Raw genomic sequence first — 22,357 nt, forward strand, 5'->3', positions numbered from 1 at the left:
AACCAACACCCTGCCATCACTGGCACCGAAGCAGAACCAGCTTTTATAAGAAATCACAACAGAACTCCTCCGCGCCCTCCAATGAGCTCTAACTTGACACCACTGAAGTCGAAAATGGCGATGGTCTGGGGTCAGTGGAATGTACGCTACAGGGCGCCTGTCTCGGAGCTGTACTTGAAATAACCGATTTTAAGCAGTTCGTTATGCCGCTGCGGTGCCTGCTCCTGCTCAAATTGCTGCTGCAGATGCTGTCTGATGAACGAGAGCCATAGCCGAACACGACGGTCTTCCCTCTCAGTAGTGCTATGTGGCACAACTGGAGCCCGGTCTTTTGCGACTGTACATTCTTTTGAGCACTGCTGTCAGCCATCACATACAATGGCTACATTCCTGCCAAGCCTTACTGCAGTACTGCAGAAGGAACATCCAGCTTCTCGTGGCCTATTACACGTCCTCGTTCAAACTCAGTTTCATCAGCATGTCACTGAGTTTCAACGAGGACGTGTAACGGCGTCTTTGTTGCCTTACAGGGATTCTTGACTAAAATCTACTCGTCTCGAAGGTAACTATTGCTCACAAACGTCACAGCGTGTATTTAAAGGAAACCTGATTTCCAATCTCAAATTGGTGCTTCTAGAGCCACTCTTATGCGACTGGCGCCCAATTTTAACAGACATCGTCTTTCAGATATAGAAACACACCTACCGACTTTAGTTTGTGCTGCACAACTCCTTCTTGGTGTTACGATTTTCTTCCGTCTTTTTATATCGGTGACAATCGTAGTTGTTAAATGGTTACCATAGAATTGTAACTGACGTAAGCCGGGACGAACGTGAGACGAAATATAGTCATCTCACTAAAACTGGTTCAAAATATTCTCGCGGTTTATTCCCAGAATATGTCTATCCTCAGTGGTTCAGTTGGCACCCATAGCACTGCTCACAGCATGTCACAAATTAATACTTTTCAGTGCATAGCAACGAAAAACGTTCACAGATAATAAAATTTTGTCTGTATACGATATTAATTTCAAAGTACTAAACATGAGCGCTATAGCAATAAAATGACATAGAGCTGATATGGCTTTGGTGTTAATATTACGTTTAGAGATTACCACCCAGTGAGTAATGTTGAATTCGTGCTGTTGCGTTTGAACAGTTATTACAGCATCTGGTTGCTTAAAATGACTTTTGAATCTAAAATTAACATTTGTAAGCGTGGGTGTCCTTTGTGTTGATTCTCTGAGTGTCTGGCAGGCTCATGAATAGCAAACTGGCTTATATTGATGTCTGGTGATGTCTCACAGTGAATTACTTATAGCAATCATAACTTTCAACACCATGTCTTTTTACTCTTCTAAGACACAGGCAGTATGCCATAAACTTCTTCCACCAGCTATCTGTATCACACGACGTTAATACATTCATTCTCATAACAAAAGGTGCAGTGCAGCTTAAACGACGCTATTTTATTGTAACAAAAACGTTTCTATTTAACCTGCTCTACACAGCTCTTAACTACAGTACAAATCAAATCAGCTAGCTTGAAGACTAAACCTTTTAGTCTTACAGGAAGTGGGATTCTACAGCTGTGGTGTCACCAACAGAGACGACACCTCGTGATCACGAGAATCCCACCGGGTGAGGCATGAAGGACAGGAGTTAAAAAATTATATATATTGTCCATCAAAATTTTTTTTTATTTACAGAATAAACAGAATAATACTCAAATGTTGTTGCCATTTTACAAAATCAAACTTGAAAATATCTCCCAAGTGACGGCCGTTTTGAGCGATGTACACACATAAAAAAAAGTTTTGCATCCCTTCTGTTCCGAGAGTTCCGGAACCTGTTCAGAAGATTGGAATAGAGATCAACATAAACATCATTTCCGACCTTCTTATTGCTCATGAAAACCACACATTGCATGTTGTACCACCATACAGCGGAACCTTCAGAGGTAGTGGTCCAGATTGGTGTACACACCGGTACCTCTGATACACAGTAGCACGTCCTCTTGCGTTGATGCATGCCTGTATTCGTCGTGGTATACTATCCACAAGTTCATCAAGGCACTGTTGGTCCAAATTGTCCCACTCCTCAACGGCGATTCGGTGTAGATCCCTCAGAGTGGTTGGTGGGTGACGTCGACCGTAGACAGCCCTTTTCAGTCTATCCTAGGCATGTTCGATAGGGATCATGTCTGGAGAACATGCTGGCCAGTCTTGTCGAGCGATGTCGTTATCCAGAAAGAAATCATTCACAAGACGTGTACGACGGGGGCGCGAATTGTCCATGAAGACGAATGCCTCGCCAATATGCTGCCTATATGTTTGCACAATCGGTCGGAGGATGACATTCACGTATCGTACAGCCGTTACGGCACCTTCCATGACCACCAGCGGCGTACGTCGGTCCCGCATAATGCCACCCCAAGACAGCAGGGAACCTCCACCTTGCTGTACTCGTTGAACAGTGTGTCTAAGGCTTTCAGCCTTACTAGGTCGACTGCAAACACATCTCCGACGATTGTCTGGTTGAAGGCATGTGCGACACTCATCGGCGAAGAGAAAATGTTGCTGTTAGCTAAGGCTCTCACATCGACCGGTCGTCTGCTGCCATAGCCCACAACGCCACCATCGCGGCACTGTCCTAACGGATGCGTTCGTCGTACGTCTCTCATTGATATACACTACTGGCCATTAAAATTGCTACACCCAGAAGAAATGCAGATGATGAACGGTTATTCATTGGACAGATATATTATGCTAGAACTGACATGTGATTACATTTTCACGCAATTTGTGTGCGTAGATCCTGAGAAATCAGTACCCAGAACAACCACCTCTGGCCGTAATAACGCCCTTGGTACGCCTGGGCATTGAGTCAAACAGAGCTTGGATGGCGTGTACAGGTACAGCTGCCCATACAGCTTCAACACGATACCACTGTTCATCAAGAGTAGTGACTGGCGTATTCTGACGAGCCAGTTGATCGGCCACCATTGACCAGACGTTTTCAATTGGTGAGAGATCTGGAGAATGTGCTGGTCGGGGTAGCAGTCGAACATTTTCTGTATCCAGAAAGGCCCGTACAGGACCTGCAACATGCGGTCGTGCATTATCCTGCTGAAATGTAGGGATTCGCAGGGATCGAATGAAGGGTAGCGCCACGGGTCGTAACACATCTGAAATGTAACGTCCACTGTTCAAAGTGCCGTCAGTGCGAACAAGAGGTGACCGAGACGTGTAACCAATGGCACCCCATACCATCGCGCCGGGTGATACGCCAGTATGGCGATGACGAATACACGCTTCCAATGTGCGTTCACCGCGATGTCGCCAAACACAGATGCGACCATCATGATGCTGTAAAAAGAACCTGGATTCATCCGAAAAAATGACGTTTTGCCATTCGTGCACCCAGGTTCGTCGTTGAATCCACAATCGCAGGCGCTCCTGTCTGTGATGCAGCGTCAAGGGTAACCGCAGCCATTGTCTCCGAGCTCATAGTCCATGCTGCTGCAAACGTCGTCGAACTGTTCGTGGAGATGGTTGTTGTCTTGCAAATGTCCCCATCTGTTGACTCAGGGATCGAGACGTGGCTGCACGATCCGTTAACAGCCATGCGGATAAGATGCCTGTCATCTCGACTGCTAGTGATACGTGGCCGTTGAGATCCAGCACGGCGTTCCGTACTACCCTCCTGAACCGACCGATTCCATATTCTGCTAACAGTCATTGGATCTCGACCAACGCGAGCAGCAATGTCGCGATACGATAAACCGCAATCGCGATAGGCTACAATCCGACCTTTATCAAAGTCGGAAACGTGATGGTACGCATTTCCCCTCCTTACACGAGGCATCACAACAACGTTTCACCAGGCAACGCCGGTCAACTGCTGTTTGTGTATGAGAAATCGGTTGGAAACTTTCCTCATGTCAGCACGTTGTAGGTGTCACCACCTTCTGTGAATGCTCTGAAAAGCTAATCATTTGCATATCACAGCATCTTCTTCCTGTCGGTTAAATTTCGCGTCTGTAGCACGTCATCTTTGTGGTGTAGCAATTTTAGTGGCCAGTAGTGTATGTGGTTATTTCACGTAGTGTTGCGTGTCAGTCAGCACTGACAACTCTCGGTAAACACCGCTGCTCTCGGTCGTTATGTGAAGGTCGTCGGCCATTGCGTTGTCCGTGGTGAGAGGTAGTGCCTGAAATTTGATATTCTCGGCTCGCTCTTGACTCTGTGGATTTCGGGAAATTGAATTCCCTAACGATTTCCGAAATTGAATGTACTTGCGTCTATCTCTGGCTACCGATCCTGTAATTAAACATCAATACAGATAAAAAGTTACTAATATCATCGCCAAAAACGCTTAGTAGGGGCTCCCTCGATACACTGATAATTTATATATATTTGCATTACTAGTCACAACACACGAGATCTTTTTCTGAAATAAAAATATCGTTTCTTGTGGACGAAACTGTCGTGGAGGTACTTAGTTTCATCTCAAACATCACTGCGAACTTAGTTTCGCCATTTACTTCCCCTGAAGAACAACTGTTCCTATTTTACAGGAGCAGCTGACAAAGATGACCTGGAATCAAAGAAGCGCCGGAGCAACATGGTTCTCGTGAATTTCGAAGGGAAGTGAGATAGAAATACGAAAGAGCTGAAGAATTATTTCTATTTATTTTTAATTTGTAAGTTTTGTCAAAAACAAGCTTGAACACAAACAGTTATGTTACCAACTTTAGGTGCTAACGATTCACTCGAAACTGTGCATACAAGCATAATAGTAGAGCACAATTTTTAAATAATATGCGTTCATATACATATAACAGAGCTATAGTATTTTATATCTTATTTATTTGTAAGGTGGAAATGATTCATGACAAATTCATTTGACTAATATTCTGCTACACGTTTACGAACATCTGTAGCAATATGCAGTGTCTTATCTCTGGCAGGAAGCACGCTATTAATGGCTAGATAAGAGAGATGACTTATTTAACCGTATCATCTACAACATATTGGTTATTATTTCCGTATTACAAATGAGTTGTCCTCTCAATTCTTTCGCTTATGTCTATTTTATTAAAATCCTGACACTGACACTAGAAGGGAAGGATAAGTGTGTAAGACCAAGGAAGTGCAACACAGCCATATTTCCTCGGCCATGGTTACAAGTCACATAACAGAGAGATGATAGAAACAGGAAATAGGGGAAATTAGTGTAAATAACTTACATCTACATCTACGTGGATACTTTGCAAATCACATTTAAGTGCCCGGCAGAGCTTAAAACATGCCACAAAGATGAGACAGCAATAGCAATGCCATACTGTCCTACAGGATGAGAAATATGGTTTCATACAAAAAGATCGATGGTGTGATTAGATAGTTGGTCAATCAGTTCAAGAATTTTTTGCAAAGATCTCAATTCTATATACGTCCAGACAGGCAAATACTGATCAGTTTTGTGTGATCCTGTTTCCGTTGAGAAGAAATGTTGGAATTATATAACGACTGTGTTGATGGCATTTCACACAAAGCTCTGAAGCAAATTCAGAACCTTACCTGCAGAACTGCTTCAGACTAAATTGAATATTAAATGCAACAATCTCAGTTTCCTAAATACATTGTATCCAATTACAGTAACGTAGTGTAGGTAACATACTATCTGCCCCAGCAGAATAAGTATCACTAAAAAAACTCTGAAACAAAAATCACAAATCAGTATTACCATATAAAACGGGTCAGTTCTGTTTGATTATTAGAGTTTTATTACGTTTTATATCTTTTGATGGCGCCTGTCTTGGCTATAAGTCTTTTGTATACACAGTATGCTAGCGATGACCTCACACTACAAGTCAATTGTGTCTCTTTGTCACTATTTTATTGTGTTTTTTCACATCTTTGGATAGTGCCTATCTTGACTACAAGTTTTTTATGTTGTGTGAAATATACAACGACAGAAATATTTGATTATAGTCGTATAGGTCGAAACTGGTCATAAAATAAATCGAAAAAGATTGTGATCAAAAACTGTTTTATATTCTACAAGTTTTATACTGCGGGTTGCTGTGCTTTCGCTGTTATGTCACATTTTATCAAAATTTTCAAATTATTAATTATTTTTCTAATTTTTATGCACAGTATATAGAGATTTCAAGTCCAAATTTTGCATTAATATGCTCGCAATTGGTCGATGTTTCTACATTTTCAATACCGATTAACTAATCACGATAAAAATTAATTATATTCATTATTCAGCAGAATCCGTGTATACTATGTAGTTTTTGAGTTTGCCTTACAGTTTTTAAATTGTAATGTGTTGTAAATAATAGGAGTTAATGATGTGGTGTGGCTTTTGACTATTTTATCAAATACTTCAGCCACTATCCACATCTGAGTTATGCTTTCACAGAACTCAAGCTTTCACGTAAAGTGTTCAAAAAAATTTTTTCGTTTTATTTTGAAAGATGTTCAAAAAAATCTTTTCGTTTTATTTTGAAAGGTGGAGTGATAACTTTTAAAGAGCCTTACTCCCTAAAAGATTCTCTTCAAGTAGAAAATTATTAGTCCATTGCAAATTCCAAAAACAATGTTCAGTTTTAATAATGGAAATGGGTGATACTATTAGCTATATTACTGCTAATTTTCAGGGTAACTAGTATTTATATAGCAGCCATTTTCTTTTCATATTGTGATATGTTACGCAGATAAAACGTATTAATCTTCCATCAAGAATCACATATATTCGTACATCGAGTTGTGATGTCTTAGTACAATGTGATGTCTTAGCTTCGCTTTAAAAATCTTGCGCAAAGTGAAAAGTGATTGAAAACAGTGTTCAAAGCCGCTACATAAACGAGGAATGATGCTTGATCGCGTCAGCAGTCGATAGACGTACTTGTAGGAAGCCACCAGCTTAGTGTACCATAAATATTTACATAATAGCACGTCTCTTATCACGAAATATATCATGTATGTTTTGCTCTGGACCTAATGAGAACCATGGCATCTCAGGTAGTTGGTGATAATACAGTTAACAGTATTAGTGGCATAAATGATGTTTAAGTGATATGTATGTCTCGATTCTTGGTAAGGAGCACTAGTGGCTCGAAACGCGTCGTTAATGTATTAATGTCATAACCTTAATAATCTTGAATATTGCGGCCGTTTGAGCTACAGACATATATACTTTACTACAATACTTCCGTCTGTCAACAAGGCTAATGATTATCATGTTCAGTTTTGATGAATAAGGTATAGCTGCAGACGTGTGGTGTCTGTGAATACGATGCAACTGAAGACAAAAAATACGTGATACCGCCATCAGTGCGGCAATAATTCTTCTCAGCACTGCTGAGTTCCTACATACTCCTTCGTGTCGCTTCAGGCTAGGCAGGGTGTAGCAGCAGATACTGCGGGCAACAGTCTTACATAGGCCAGGCAGACGCCGTGGTAGCAGACCTCGCGGTCATAGAGTATCGGCCGAATGACGATACGATGACGACAACGCAGTGCATCAGAAGGAGGCGCCAGCAGGCAGAGGCACGTCGTCAGGTAGTTGTGTAGTAGAGATCTGAAGCGAAAGCGTGGTTAAATAGAAGGCAGCAACATGGAAGGAGAATGGTGACCCTGTGGCTGCGCTAGACACACTCAAGCGCGGCGGGGCAAACGGTTCAGGGCAGCCCGGCGGTAGAAATAGAGGCGCAGCGTCATGTAGTACACCAGCTCCACCAGACTCAGGATGCTGCAGCCCATGAAGAAGCTCGCCGCGCCGCCGAACGACACTGAAAACAAAAATCAGTTACACTTCGGTAGACTCTAAAACAAGGCAAACTTACATATTTGATGTTATTGTTGTTTTGACCATCAGTCCGAAGGGGTTTGACGCAGCACTCCACTATAGCCTATCCTGTTCAACCCTCTTCATCTCTAAATTCTGCATTCTGCATCCATCTGAACCTGCACACTGCAGTCAAAACTTGGTCACTCTTGTAAGTAGCCTGTTTATATGTTTGTATGTTGGCAGCGCTATAGACTGTATTAATATCGTTGACAGCGCTCTGCGCCCTCGCTAAGAGACTCTCTGGTTGGGCAGACTAGCAGTTACCATTTAGCGAGAGGACGGCTTGGACACGTGTCCTTCGTGGAGACTCAATGTTGGTAGGACATGCACTGTAAAATGAGGATGAATGTAGTTGGTAATGTTTGGGTGTGGAATTATTGACAACTACGAGGGTAATCCCAAAAATAAGGTCTCCTATTTTTTTATTAAGTACAGAACTCGGTTTGTGTGGCAGTTGGTCACACTGTGTGTAAACATGCGCACGCCGAGCTGAGGCGCTCAGTCTTGGCTTGGCAGCCGTTGAGAAAGGAGCTCCTGTTGGATGTTACCGCCAAGTGCGAAATGCGCGCAGCTATTCGGTTTTCGAACGCAAAGGGCACTGCGCCGATTGAAATCCATCGCCAATTGACGGAAGTGTATGGTGAGTCGCGCATGGATGTCAAAAATGTATGTAAGTGGTGTAGAGAGTTTGCAGCTGGTCGGACCGAAATTCACGACGAACAAAGGGGCGGGAGACCGTCAATTTCTGAGGAGACAGCGTTGAAGGTTGAGCAAAGCATGCTTGAAGATTGGCGGGTCACCCTGGATGATCCCTGCACGTTGGTTCCCGAGGTTTCCCGAAGCACCGCTCACAGAATTTTAACGGAAACATTGAACTACCGGAAGGTGTGCGCAAGATGGGTGCTACGCATGCTGACTGAGGACCACATGCGGCAACAAGTTGATGCTTCCCGCGCATTTCTTCACCGCCTTGCAGCTTTCTGGACTCAATTGTCACGGGTGACGAAACCTGGGCATACAACTTTACACCTGAGACCAAGCAACAATCACGCCAGTGGCGGCTTTCTTCTTCGCCAAAGCCGCGGAAATTCAAACAAACACAGCCTGCCGGTAAAGTCATGGCAACAGTTTTTTGGGATCGCAAAGGGGTATTGTTGGTCGACTTTATGCCCACTGGGACCACAATTAACGCTGACAGGTACTGTGAGACTCTGAAAAATCTCAAACGGGCAATTCAGAACCAGAGAAGAGGAATGTTAAGCATGGGCGTACACATTATCCATGACAACGGTCGTCCACACATCGCTCGGCAAACCGTTGCTGTCCTGCAACAGTTTCAGTGGTACTTAATCACCCACCCACTCTGTAGTCCTGACTTAGCACGCAGTGACTATCACCTGTTCCCTAGGTTAAAAGAACATGTGGCCGGAAAGCTATTCAGCACCGACGACGAGGTGAAAGAAGAGGTTCATAACTTTCTGAACAGCATGGCGGCGAGCTGGTATGACATGGGCATACAAAAACTGCCACTGCGTCTACAAAAATGCATCGACAGAAATGGTGAGTATGTCGAAAAATAGCTAAATGTTCAAGCTGTAAACTGATGTAAACCATTGTAGAAATAAACAGGTCTATGTACTTATAAAAAAATAGGAGACCTTACTTTTTGGATGACCCTCGTACATAATTTTTGGAAATGGATGTCACAAAAAAATGGTTCAAATGGCTCTGAGCACTATGGGACTTAACATCTTAGGTCATCAGTCCCCTAGAACTTAGAACTACTTAAACCTAACTAACCTAAGGACATCATACACATCCACGCCCGAGACATGATTCGATCCTGCGGTTCCGGACTACAGCGGCTAGAACCGCAAGACCACCGCGGCCGGCCGGATGTCACATGAACAAGGAAAAAATCTGCTAAATACATTGTTTGCTGTTCAACAAAATCTTTCTTTTGCTAACCATATGCTTCCTAGTAGCTAGAGCCTATACTAGTTAGAATCCCTTTATTTAGCTGGCTGTAGTTGATGCTTGCTGTATTTCGTGTTATGAAGATTTTCTGTGAAGTAAGTGACTTATGAAAAGTATGGGTATTGTTAGGATTTCTTCCAGTTCAGGGCCATGCTTTTATGTTCATTATTTGAAGCCATGTTGTCATTGTGTAGTAGTCAGTTTGCGTTGGGCTTGTATATTGTGGGTAATAAATGAATAGGCTAAGTTTGAGTTGTCTTTGTCAGGGAAAATTCTGTAGATCAGTGTTTGAAATAATAAAAACAAATAAACACTAAGAAGTTTCACCCTCTACAATTCTTACCCCGTATAATTCCTTCCAATACCAAACTGACAACTCCTTGATGCCTCGTTGTGTGTTCTATAAACTGATTGTTTCTTTTAGTAGAGTAATGCCACAAATTTCTTTCTCCTCCATTCGATTCACTACCTCCGCATTAGTTGTCTGATATACCCATCTAATTTTAGGCACTCTCCTTCATTAATGCTGTCTTGAGCACGACTCGACCTCTTCGAGGAGATGACGTCACAGTTCGATAACTTTCAGCTTTGCTCGAGCTTTTGAAAGCCGCATAATCTAGAGACTTCTGTTGGTACTATCTCTGCGGCGTGTACACATATACGTACATATCGATGATCACGGACCTTGAATATCATGCATCGATCTTAGAAAGTTCCTCGTCAGATAGCGATCTTGTGCACTTCGGATCCAGTTCTCATGGACACCCAACTGCTGAAGATCCTTCTGTTGTTCCTTGGTGTTCCAATTTTACGAGTTCTACCAGGTTTTTCCATAAGTACAGATATGGTACGGCAAGTTTTGTTTAGCGCCCGAAAACCTCAAACCACACACACACACACACACACACACACACACACACACACACACACGCAAGTTTTTGCTCTCCTAGCAACGTATCCTGCCTGGTTCATTCTCCGTGGTTTCATTTTCCGCACGATATTCGGTTGTTTCATTAGGTCGTACTGTCCCTTGTTCTTTCTAGATCTCCATGTGTTCTCTTAGCGGTTTGGTCCAAAGATCTTTCTCATGTTTTTCCGCTCAAAGATCATCAAGTTCTCTTCATTTTTTTGCGGTGCTTAATGTTCTGGCCCATATAAAAACACCGCTATAGGCTTTAAATATGGTCTTAACTGACAGATTTTTTAATGTCATTATCTGTTTCAGACTGAAATAAGTTTAACACCCATTGGCAATACGTAGATTAATTTATTTTTTTAGGTTATTATACCTGTTAGGGCAGGTGTCAAGGTATTTAAAATTTTCCACTCTAGTTATATTCTATATAGCGTTATTAGAGACTTCTCTGGATATTTCTATCGCTTAAGTCTTCTCCATATTAATCCTTTGTCCAACCTTACTGGAATTCTTTACTAAGTCCTCTACGGTGTATGCCCTTCCTTCTTCTGACTCCGCTATGGATGCAATGTCGTCTGCATACCCCAGTACCTATTTTCTTCCATTTAGCTTCATCCCTTAGCCTTCTCTTTTCATTTCCCGATTTGCTTTCTGCAGGAACAAATCAAAAAGCAATGGTGAAATGACATCGCTTTGTCTCTCACCTGTTACGGTGTTCGTTCCTTGGATATCTCCCAACCAAGCGAGGTGGCGCAGTGTTTAGCACATTGGACTCGCCTTCGGGAGGACGACGGTTAAAACTCTCGTGCGGCCACCCAGATTTAGATTTTCGTTGATGTCCTAAAAATCTCCAGGCAAATGGCGGGATGATTAGTTTGAAAGGGCACGGCCGATTTCCTTCCCCATCCTTGACACAAACCGAGCTTGTGCTACATCTCTAATGGCCTCGATGTCGACGGGACGTTAGACCCAATCTCCCTTCATTCCTTCCTTCCTTTGGACAGCGGCCCCGGGTATTTCACTTTGGCTTTTCTCTCTGCTATACACACCTTGACCAAGTTAATTAACTTCCTTGGTATACCAGTCTCCCTCAGTATGTTTTATACACTTAATCTGTATGTACTATCATCCACCTCTGAGAAATGTACAGAGGTTGACAGAAATCGATTGCTGAATTCCCAGCACTTCTCCCAGATTTTTCTCATGGTGAATATTTGATCCATGCTTAGTCTTCCTGCCCGAAAACCTGGTTGGTACTCTCCGACAACATCTTCAGCAAAAGGCAGCATTATTCAAGAATTATTAATGGTAGCACTTTGCATGGTACACGTAGCAGAGAAATACCTCTATAATTACCACAGTTCTTTTATCGCTCTTTCTGTGCACCGCGATAATGGCGTCTGACTTACACTCTTTTAGTACTCCTTTTTTCTCCATACATCACTTGTGATACTGTACATCTCCTTCTGATATGTTTCATCTCCTGCCTACAACATCAATGCCGTTATCCTATCTTCTCCTGATGGTTTATTATTTTTCTGTTTCTTGATTGCTCTACGTACATCTCGTTAATTTACTTCAAGTTTTTCTTCTTCTACATCACCTGCAAGTCTTCCTTCAGGATCTGCACCAATGAGCAACTGCCCAAAATAATCTGTCCAGAATTTTCTGCTTGCCTTTTAGCATATTTCCAGCCTTATCATTAATAACTACCCCTCATTTCTTTGACCACTCTTCACGTGTTTCAACATCTGAAATATTTTTCTACTGTCAGATATTGTATTCTCCCTCTATGTTTCATTAATCATGTTGGTCATTATTTTTTCTCTATCCCCAGAATACTGCTTGTTTATCTTTTTACGTTCTTGACTGCATCGTACTCTTCTGCACAATTCCTATCCAGCATAAGTGTTCCCCTAGCTCTCTTCCTTGCCTTCACTGCTTGTTAACATTTATCATCGAACCTTTTTTCTTGTTAGTTGGCTTTTATTCTCCCAGAATTTCCTTTGCTGCTTAAGTTACAGTTGTCTTTGTATCTTCCCATTGATCACTGTAACTTGGTGCCAGGAGTTCAGTTTTGTTATACACTCTGATATTAGACAGGTGGCATAATTCTGGATCCTTAAGCTTCTCAACTTCAAACTATCTCTTGACCATGTTGTTCTTCTTTCTTTTATAACACAGCCGTAGTTGTTGTTTGTTGATGATATTTCCATCTGGGAAAGTCCAGGTCCCTTTGTGTATGGGTTTGTGGAGGTAGATCGTTAAGCTCTCCACAAGGTTCTGGCTCAGCGCAAAGCCGATGAGACGCAGTCTATTGTCATTTGTTTTCGCATGTATACTCTCCTTCCTAACTGTTGGCTTATACATGTCTTCCTGTCTCACTTTGGCACTGAAATCTCACAAAATGATCTCAATATTTCTGGCACGAGTTCTTTCCACAGTTCTTTCCTCCTCTTCGTCATTTACGTTTGTTGGTGTGTATGTATTAACAGTACTTAATATACTTACGCATTGTAGTGAGACATGATATCCTCACCCTGTTTGCACTGACGCTCTTGACTTGCCTTAAAAAACGGTCACTCACCAAAAATCCTGTTCCATGTTCGTACCTTCTATTCTCTTCTCAGCCTTCATAAAAGATTACTGATTCATTCTCATGTAAAATCCCTTTTCCACACCACTTAGTTTCTTGTAATGCAGTGACACTAACTTCATATTTATCCAACTCTGAGATTACAATTTTGGCAACTCCTGGTCTAAGAGGTGCAACAATAAAGTAATGAGACTGATTTTCTTTGCAAGATGTGGCAACCCTGCAGGCTCGCGTAGGCACAATATCTTTGACCTTGGTCTATAAACTGCTTCTAGTCCAAGTGGTACATCGATGCAACTGCTCAGTCGTGAGTTGTGCTGTAATAAGTTAACATGTGTTTGTGTCTCTCGTCACGGAAATGAAACCACATAATACTGCACAACGGTATGCCATTTCTTTTTGCGTTAAATTGGGTGAAAACTTACAGTAAGCTTCAGAAGTCTTTTGGAGAGAAAATTATGTCAAGAGCTCAAGTTTTTTGTTGGCATAAGATGTTTAGGGAAGGCAGAACGAGTGTTGAAGATGAAGACCGCAGTGGACGACGAGCAACCTCACGGACGGATGTCAACTTGGCCAGGGTGCGTGAACTCGTACGATCTGATCGAAAATTACCCGTGAAAATGATTGCATAAGAACTGAACATCAATCGAGAAACGGTTCGTCTTATAATAAATGAAAATCTTGGTATGAGAAAGATTTGTGCAAAAATGATTCCCCAAAATCTCACACCACAACAGGGAGAAACACGGGAAAATGTGGCAGCTGATCTGTTGCAGCAAACGAAAATCAATCCATAATTGTTGAGCCGTGTTATCACTGTGATGAAAGTTGGTTTTTTCAGTACGATCCGGAGACAAAACGCCAAAGTTCACAATGGTGCTCAAAGGGATCACCCAGACCAAAAAAAGCTCGCCCGTCGAAGTCAAAAGTGAAATGCATGCTTGTGTACCTTCTTTGATTCCAAGGGAATTGTTCATTAAGAGTGGGTGCCTCCTGGACAAACAGTTAACCAATATTACTACAAAGAAATTTTAGAAGGACTTCGTAAAAGAGTTCTTCGTGGCGGTGCCAACATTGCTTATAATTCGATTCTGGTCACTATAATTCGCCATCCAATACTGCTCTCTCAGTACAGCATTTTTAACCTCAAAGCGGTGGCCGTGCGTTTCTAGGCGCTACAGTCCGGAACCGCGGGACTGCTACGGTCGCAGGTTCGAATCCTGCCTCGGGCATGGATGTGTGTGATGTCCTTAGGTTAGTTAGGTTTAAGTAGTTCTAAGTCCTAGGGGACTGATGACCTAAGATGTTAAGTCCCATAGTGCTCAGAGCCATTTGAACCATTTTTAACCTGAAAACAAATTTCAGTACTACCACAGCCACCTTATTCACCAGATATCACTCCATGCGACTTTTTTCTATTTCCAAGTGTCAAAACGGCGGTCAAGGGACACTATTTTCAAACAACACAAGATGTCCAAAAAGCTGTGAGGAGGGTCTTGGAGGATATTACAGAAGATGAGTTCCAGAAATGTTACCATCAATGGCAGAAGCGCTGGAAAAAGTGTGTGTAATCAGAAGGGAACTTCTTTTTTTGGAAGAGACAACACCAAACTTGACTAAAACGGTAAGCAACATTTTTTTTCATATGAGTCTCATTACTTTATTGTCGCACCTCGTATATAGACTTCTAACACTCCATGTGCCGACTCGTAAACCAATCTATCTAGCCTATTTCATCTTATGGGGTTCCGTCCCTTTCCGAGGCACACTTGTAAAGTTTTTGGTAACGATAAACGTGCCATGGCCGCGTTATAGGCGTTACACAGGATTCACCGAGTTATGGGGCTGCCTCTTTCCTGTCCCTGAGCTAGCAGAGTTTGTCCGTAGGGTTTTCTCCCCTAGGCGAATAGGTTTCACTTCACCACAAGAGCTCCCCCAGCACTCCGGAGCATACACCTACCGGACATGTAAGGAATAGAAAAACAGGCAAGATGGATCTTTGTGAGGCTCACTTTGTCTGGCTCCTCCGCTCAAACCTTTCCGGCTAGGTTGGACCTCCTGTAGCTATGCTACCAGCGACATTGCTCTCAGCTTCCTAGGAGCGTACAAACTCTCCCGTCCGCACGGACAGAACAGTAATAAAGTGGAGCTGCCTGAGTCCGGTGTCGTGTCAGAGCATTAATAATATATTACGATTTTAAACACAAAAATAGAGAGCAGGTCACTTTTTAAGCAGAGCCACTAATAAAGAAATAAATGATCACAATCACGATGGAACCTAATGCTCGAGCTTTAGGTCAACCTGCGATATATTGACGTCTGTTTGTACTATCTGTACAACTGGTCTTGCCACTGTTATTTATTCTCATGATCGTAATTACAGTCTATTTAATTTATTCTATTGGGAATTAAATCACCGATTAATTTTCTTTTTTGTTTCATCTGAGTATCACCATTTCGTTTTAAGGCTGATTACCATTTTTACACGTTATTATAGCATCTGAACAGGAATCGAAATGTTCATTGGAGACTCCTCAGACGTCAGAGATAGAAAAGGAAAAATGGAACACACCTCCAAGACCTAGATACCTAATACCTTTGGTGTCCGAAAAAATAGCAGTTGCCCAAGGGATGTCGATAGGAAGGAAAACAGAAGAAGCCCCACACAAGTAAGTGGAAGTAACGTCAAACTTAGCTAAGGACCCATGCGGCTGCCACTCACATACTCCCAAGAAGGGAGCCCCCTAGGTTGACTGCTCATCGTCTGGTTATAATCACCCACTACATTTCCGGTTAATTACTACTTAAATAGACCGTGTGCTCGAAGTTCCCTGTTGCGCTGGAAAGGCATCGTCTCGACGAACGTAGGTGTAGTTATAACCGAATTCAGACAAATTTTATATTCATTTAACCTTAACAGAGTTCTTACTTCTCGTCATTACTGCAAACACAGAGCATTCGAATGCTCTGTGTTTGCAGTAATGACGAGAAGTAAAAACTCTGTCAAGGTTAAATGAATGTAAAATTTGTCTGAATGTAATTACAGCAGTTAGTTAAATTTGGAAAATGTTAGAAGTTTAGTTAATGATTTAAAGAAAATTAACGGTCGCCAGGTCAGTACGTGAGTAATATTACTGTCATTATAATGATTGTCTGTTAACGGTGAAAAACTTATGTAAGAATGCTTGGTTTTGTTGCAAGGCGAAAACAGCACAAAACTGGTAATAATGATAGTTCTAGCGTGATTTCAAATGGATATGTCACACTGAACCAACATCTTTCAGCTAAGTAGCAGCTCATTGAAAACAATTGGTAGTAATCAAATAACAAAATCTCATCACTGGCAAACAGTTATGCAAATGAAAAATTGCTTATTATCTTTAATTTCACTCAAAAAGCTATTTGTGTTTACTCACTACTAAATGTTGTCATTTAGGTTAAAATTTATCGTAATGACATAGCATTCTTCAATAATCACTTCCCTGTGAGTTACAGATAAGTAATTTGCAAAGTCAAAATTTGGGTTGCAAAAGAATGGCAAAGCTCGTGGTATGATTTTACTGACATTTGTTTCTGCTGACTTTAGTTTTTATTACTATTCATTAACAATTGCTGCTAATAACTTTGTGCATTTATTACTATTGTTGAGTCAAAACATGAACACTCATTTCTGACTGTTTGCAGTTGCACTAAATTAAAACTTATTTATCCATGAAAATACACACAAAAAATATCTTTTACTGAATTTTGCTGTCTTAAGCACTGTCTCTAAAACTACTGATAATTAAATTTGAGGACTTTTGTTAGTTGTAGTCTTAGAAGACTTTTAATTGCTATTATTACTTTCATAAAACACTGAAATAGTTTCTCAGTCATTACGGCTTCTCGGATAATCGATAATGAATAGGATCCTACTTATGTATTCTCCATTAGGTAAAACGGTTACTCAGCGCTTGGAAATACTTGGTATTACTCAAACTCGATAAGAACTACGACGCTGCCAAGTCGTATACAAGTCTGACCAAGTAACTAGTTGAATCTTGCTTCAGGTTGAGATGTCAGTACAATGTAAGGCATCGTTCGTTGGCAATATCCGTCACAGGCTCTTCTTCTTGTAGCTCCGTAACAAATTGAGCCCACTGTACTCTTCGTGTCAATAAGCACCCTCTTACAGTAGTTACACTGTGCCCATGTAATGCTCTGTATTTCGCCGGACCACGCCAAATGCTCGCTGAGCCATTATGTACTTTAGCACCACTGCGTTAAGACCGCTTCGCACCCTACTGCGTTCTTCTCTGCACTGTACTCAGCTGTTAGCGCGCTTACATGCCCAGCGATAATGCAGCTATCAGTTCACAATACTTTCTGACGATATCGCATATCCTGACTAACGTGTCTACTTACAACTAGATTGCAAATAACAATAACAACAGAATAGCAGATAATATCGTTAATCGTGATAATGGAAACCCGCTAAGTAAAAGGTGGAATCGTGTTTTATCATACATGAGGAAACAACGACATCCGGATCAGCCGGCTGTGAATAATCATTTGTAACGATATATCGTTTTCAACAGTATACATTACCGGAGGCGCTGCAACTCTTTTTGCGCCAGGGGGCAACAGGAATGATTGAGCACGTGCGCACTGTATCTAGTAGAGATTGGTGATCCACTCTTGAACTAATGCATAGAGTTGCATCTTTCAAAGGAGTGAACAATCAGTGATTCAGAAAAAAGAACGGTAGTTCCAAACGTTTCCCACGGCAGAGAGAGAGAGAGAGAGAGAGAGAGAGAGAGAGAGAGAGAGAGACGGAGCATATCAGCAGCGCCTCTGCTGGTCAGAGCACAGTGCACACCACACAACACAGCCAGCGCCGGCCTCTGCCCTGCTTCTACCTTGGCTGCCTGCATTGTGCAGTGCCCCATTGGATTTTGTGTTTCACATATGCCGTGCCGTCTCTGTGCGTCGTCTGCCGCCTGCAGTGTCTGGCGCAGCGTAACTTCGCATCGCACTCTGTCGGCGATCGTTTCAGTCGCACGTCCAGCCCTCTGGGCAGTTGATGCGAGCAACAGGACAGAGAGCCATCTAGCGGATAACATAGGAACTACTTGCAACAACCTGCTCGCAAGGGAACGGGCAATTTGTCTCGGAGCGGGTGAGTTCACCGCTCCCCCCCACCCTCGGAACTCGCCCGCTCAACGCTCGCCCCACCGTCTCGACTCTAGCCAGAGCGTTGAGAAAAGCGACTCAGGTGTCACTCTGGTCTCTGCGGTCTCAGCTCACGCAGTAATACAGCTCGCGGCTCGACCTGCTCGACTCAGCGCCTCTGCATCGGAGTTCGTCTCTACTGGATATTGTTCTTCGTAGTAATACCGCTATGTATATTACATTATTATGTTATGTATACATCAATTGTTTTTATTTTATTTTTCTTTGTTTAAACTGATTAGATTAGGTTCCTGACGACTCCTCTTACTATAGGATTTTTATTATGGACACTCGAATTTACGCTTTAATTACGAGCGAACCGATAAACGTATCGCAAAATGTGATACACCAATATTTTCCTTGTTTTATTCTGCGTAAGGCTATATGCAGCACTTTCGTTTTACAGTCAAATTTATATTTTTTTTTCTTATTCTGGTATGGATTTTGCGATTTTAGGCGTCTTCGGAAGGAAATGTTCACTTTAAAAATATATGGCTTGCGATGTATTTGTATGAGGTTAATGAAATTTTAATACATTATAGCCAAATATATTGTTAATGTAAATCTCAAGTTACAACATTTTCCAATCACCAAAAAAACCACGATAGTGCAAAATAAATCAATAATCCAAAACTTTGTCATATTGTGGAAATTTCAATAAACAATACAAAATTCTTACTCATTATCTGTGTTACTTCAAAATAGGATCAAATAAGATCAAAATACAGGTATAGTACTGGAATAAACCAAGTTTAAAGGGCAATGTGCCTTCCATTTATTTTCTATTGTAAATGAGTGGTGAGTCATGAAAAAGAGCTAATTCATTTCAGGGAGTGAACAGTTCTGATCCAACCTCTGAAAAGAACAGTTTTGCCCATCTCTAGTATCTAGGGCATCCGCTGTTGTACTTCCGATGCATATAAAGGTGCAGTCATTTGCGAGTGGAATCCCTCCCTACCTGGCCCTCTTCGGCGCGCCCCCGCCCATCTCTCCCCCCCCCCCCCTCTCTCTTCGCCTCCGTCCCTTCTAACTTTCTCCCTCATCTCCTCGCGCCTGGCAGATCCTCCGTTTTGATCATCGTCAGTGTGCCACGTCAGTGTTGTGTTTAGTGCTGTTCTCCTGTGCGTCGAGAGGTGTGATTTTAATTGTGTGCTGGCCTTGTACTTCGTGTTACTGTCAGTGATTGTTATGTGCTACGCCATCCGTTGATACTTTTTTTTCCGGTCATGGTGCGCCTTGTGTTCTTTTAATTGTCCCAGTGTGTGGTTTTTTGTGTGCGCTACTGTTTTTTAATTGTGTGCTGGCCTTGTACTTCGTGTTACTGTCAGTGATTGTTATGTGCTACGCCATACGTTGATACTTTATTCTCCGGTCATAGTGTGCCTTGTGTTCTTTTACTTGTCCCAGTGTGTGGTTTTTTTGTGTGTGCTACTGTTTTACGGTTTTTATCTCCATTTTTTGTCTATTGTCTTCCATGATGTTCCTCCTTTTTATATCTATGTACACCATGTTTTCTCCTTTATGTTATTTTTAAATGTCTTCTATTCTCTGTTCTACGTCTTTCGGCTGAAGAGCAGCGCATATGCTGCTGTCAGCCTGCCCCGATGGGGAATTGAAGTACAATAAAGGAAAAAAATTGCGAGTGGAATCAGTTATCAGCGAGACTAGCGTGGCCTTTCTCACCTGATGATGGCGGCCAGGTGGACTGTTGAAATATTGTGTTCAGATGACAGTCTGATCCGGCTGGAAACCCGACAAGGATTTGAAACATTTGTTTAACTTTACAATGTGAAAATATTCCATGTCATCAAATAAACATTAATATACTTACTTACAAACTTTGGTTTACAGAAAAATACGTCGAGAAGAAAAACAGCAAGGGAAAATTTTGGTAGGCCACAGAGTTGTTGCATTAGATCGTCTCTAACCTACTGACCACTCGAGCATTGGTGACCCTTCCGAGACCATAGCTCCCACCAGCAAAGCTCAGGGCATCTTTGAGACATGCAATCATCCCCACCAACGTTAAGGTGGTTGTCCATGGGAAGGACACAACAGCTACTCTAACGCGGAAACAATTTTAACTTAAATCTCTTCGGTTGCTAACAACAGAGTGTAAGCGCTAGCCATTCTTCAGGTAATGTTGCTTGCCGGTTATTAGTATTCTGCTTTTAAATTTCCCATTCAGTTGTAAAGAGAAACCAGCGGAACACGTTAACCGAGATATGTGCAACGTTTCGGAATAACGCCAAGGAAGGCCAGAGCTACACCACCTCCAAGTGCTTCACACGTGGATATAAATTCAGACACCTAAGCCTATATTCATATTTTCTTACACCATTTTGCTTCGCCAAAATCAACGCGCTCGCGTTGGAAACGAATCCTGTCTTCATTACCGGCTGGAGTGGCCGAGCGGTTCTAGGCGCTACAGTCTGGAACCGCGCGACCGCTACGGTCGCAGGTTCGAATCCTGCCTCGGGCATGGATGTGTGTGATGCCCTTAGGTTAGTTAGTTTTAAGTAGTTCTAAGTTTTAGGGGACTGATGACCTCGGAAGTTAAGTCCCATAGTGCTCAGAGCCATTTGAACCCGTCTTCATTGCAGCTATAGCTAGTGTGGTATTGAGTGAAACCTGTGTGGCGATTGTTAGTGACAAAAGCCGACGCAGGTCCATATGGCTGGCAGGCTACCGTTTGTTCACAAGTACAAGCAAATAGTAGTGAACACTGGCGAATTTTGTGCGGGCGCTCCTCCACACTTACTCAAATACTAAGGGCTATTGCAGTGAACGGACAAATTTCTTTTTGAAACCCAAGGAAACTAACTCGCTCGTTGGTAGCGAACCAGCGTGAACCTTCAAGGAAGCTATAACCTACTAAAGATATCTTCCGCAAATGTGGATAAAACTTTGGATTGCAACAAGAAACACATCCGACCACGCCCAGAATATTTTAATAAGTGTGACATTTCTGACCCTACAAGTTTACGTCTTACGAATGATCGTTAGTTTGTTTTCGCTACAATTCACTTCAGTGTAAAGGAAGCTTAATGGAAATAACGCACAACATTTGAAAGTAATTCTGCAATGATGAACAAACTCAGATGCAAGGGCGGATGTCTATTTCTGCATATCTCTGAAAAGTTTGAGGTCACAGTAAGTAATATAGGGCTTACATGCATCAAAAACGAGCAACATTAGTGTCAAACCCACAATTTTCGAGGCTTCCACGGCGGTTGCAATATTTCTTAGCTCAGTCGAATAGAACGTTCTGAAAGTATTTAGAACGTTATATAAGGAACTGAAACGGAAGAATTTTTTAGCCATTATGTTCTGAAACAACATTCATCTTCTTATTAACCTACAAACATAGGTGAATAAAGTCTTCATTAACTGGAAATCATTTCCACAAAATTCCTCGGATATTATCTTCAACTTGCCTAGGAACTTCTCAGGAATTAATCTTCAATTTGTCGAGTGAGAGTGATTACAAAAAATTAGCAGCGATTTACTGCATTTACCTGACAGTGAACCTCACAGTTTTAATGGTTAAGTTGGTGTAATCGCTGTGCAAACATTGCATCTGGTATTCCTTTTGGCTTTCAAGCACACAGTTCTAGACTGCTTGAAGTTCTCGTTTCTGCCAGTCTGTTAGTGCCCTGGCTCAGCGCCCGGGAGCTGGGGTGCCAAGTGGTTAGTGGATGTGCAGAACGAGTGCATGAGGACTACCTGGCTGGCAGCCTATACTGCCTGTGCCCGTCCGCGGGCGAACTGACCTGTGGCTGACTGCAGACGTGC

The 22,357-nt window shown here is 42.2% G+C and overlaps 1 protein-coding gene across 1 annotated transcript in view; it reads right to left on the reverse strand.

Moving 5' to 3' along the window:
• Positions 1–4,997: 4,997 nt before the first annotated feature.
• LOC126108113 (uncharacterized) overlaps positions 4,998–22,357 on the reverse strand; it is a 197,234-nt gene continuing 179,874 nt past the window's right edge. Inside the window, exon 10 of the mRNA XM_049913384.1 lies at positions 4,998–7,803. Coding sequence (XP_049769341.1) covers positions 7,670–7,803 — 134 coding nt within the window. The 3' untranslated portion in view covers positions 4,998–7,669. The remainder of the gene's footprint in view (positions 7,804–22,357) is intronic.

This window comes from Schistocerca cancellata, chromosome 1 (assembly GCF_023864275.1).
Source record: "Schistocerca cancellata isolate TAMUIC-IGC-003103 chromosome 1, iqSchCanc2.1, whole genome shotgun sequence".
Classification (NCBI taxonomy): Eukaryota; Metazoa; Arthropoda; class Insecta; order Orthoptera; family Acrididae; genus Schistocerca; species Schistocerca cancellata.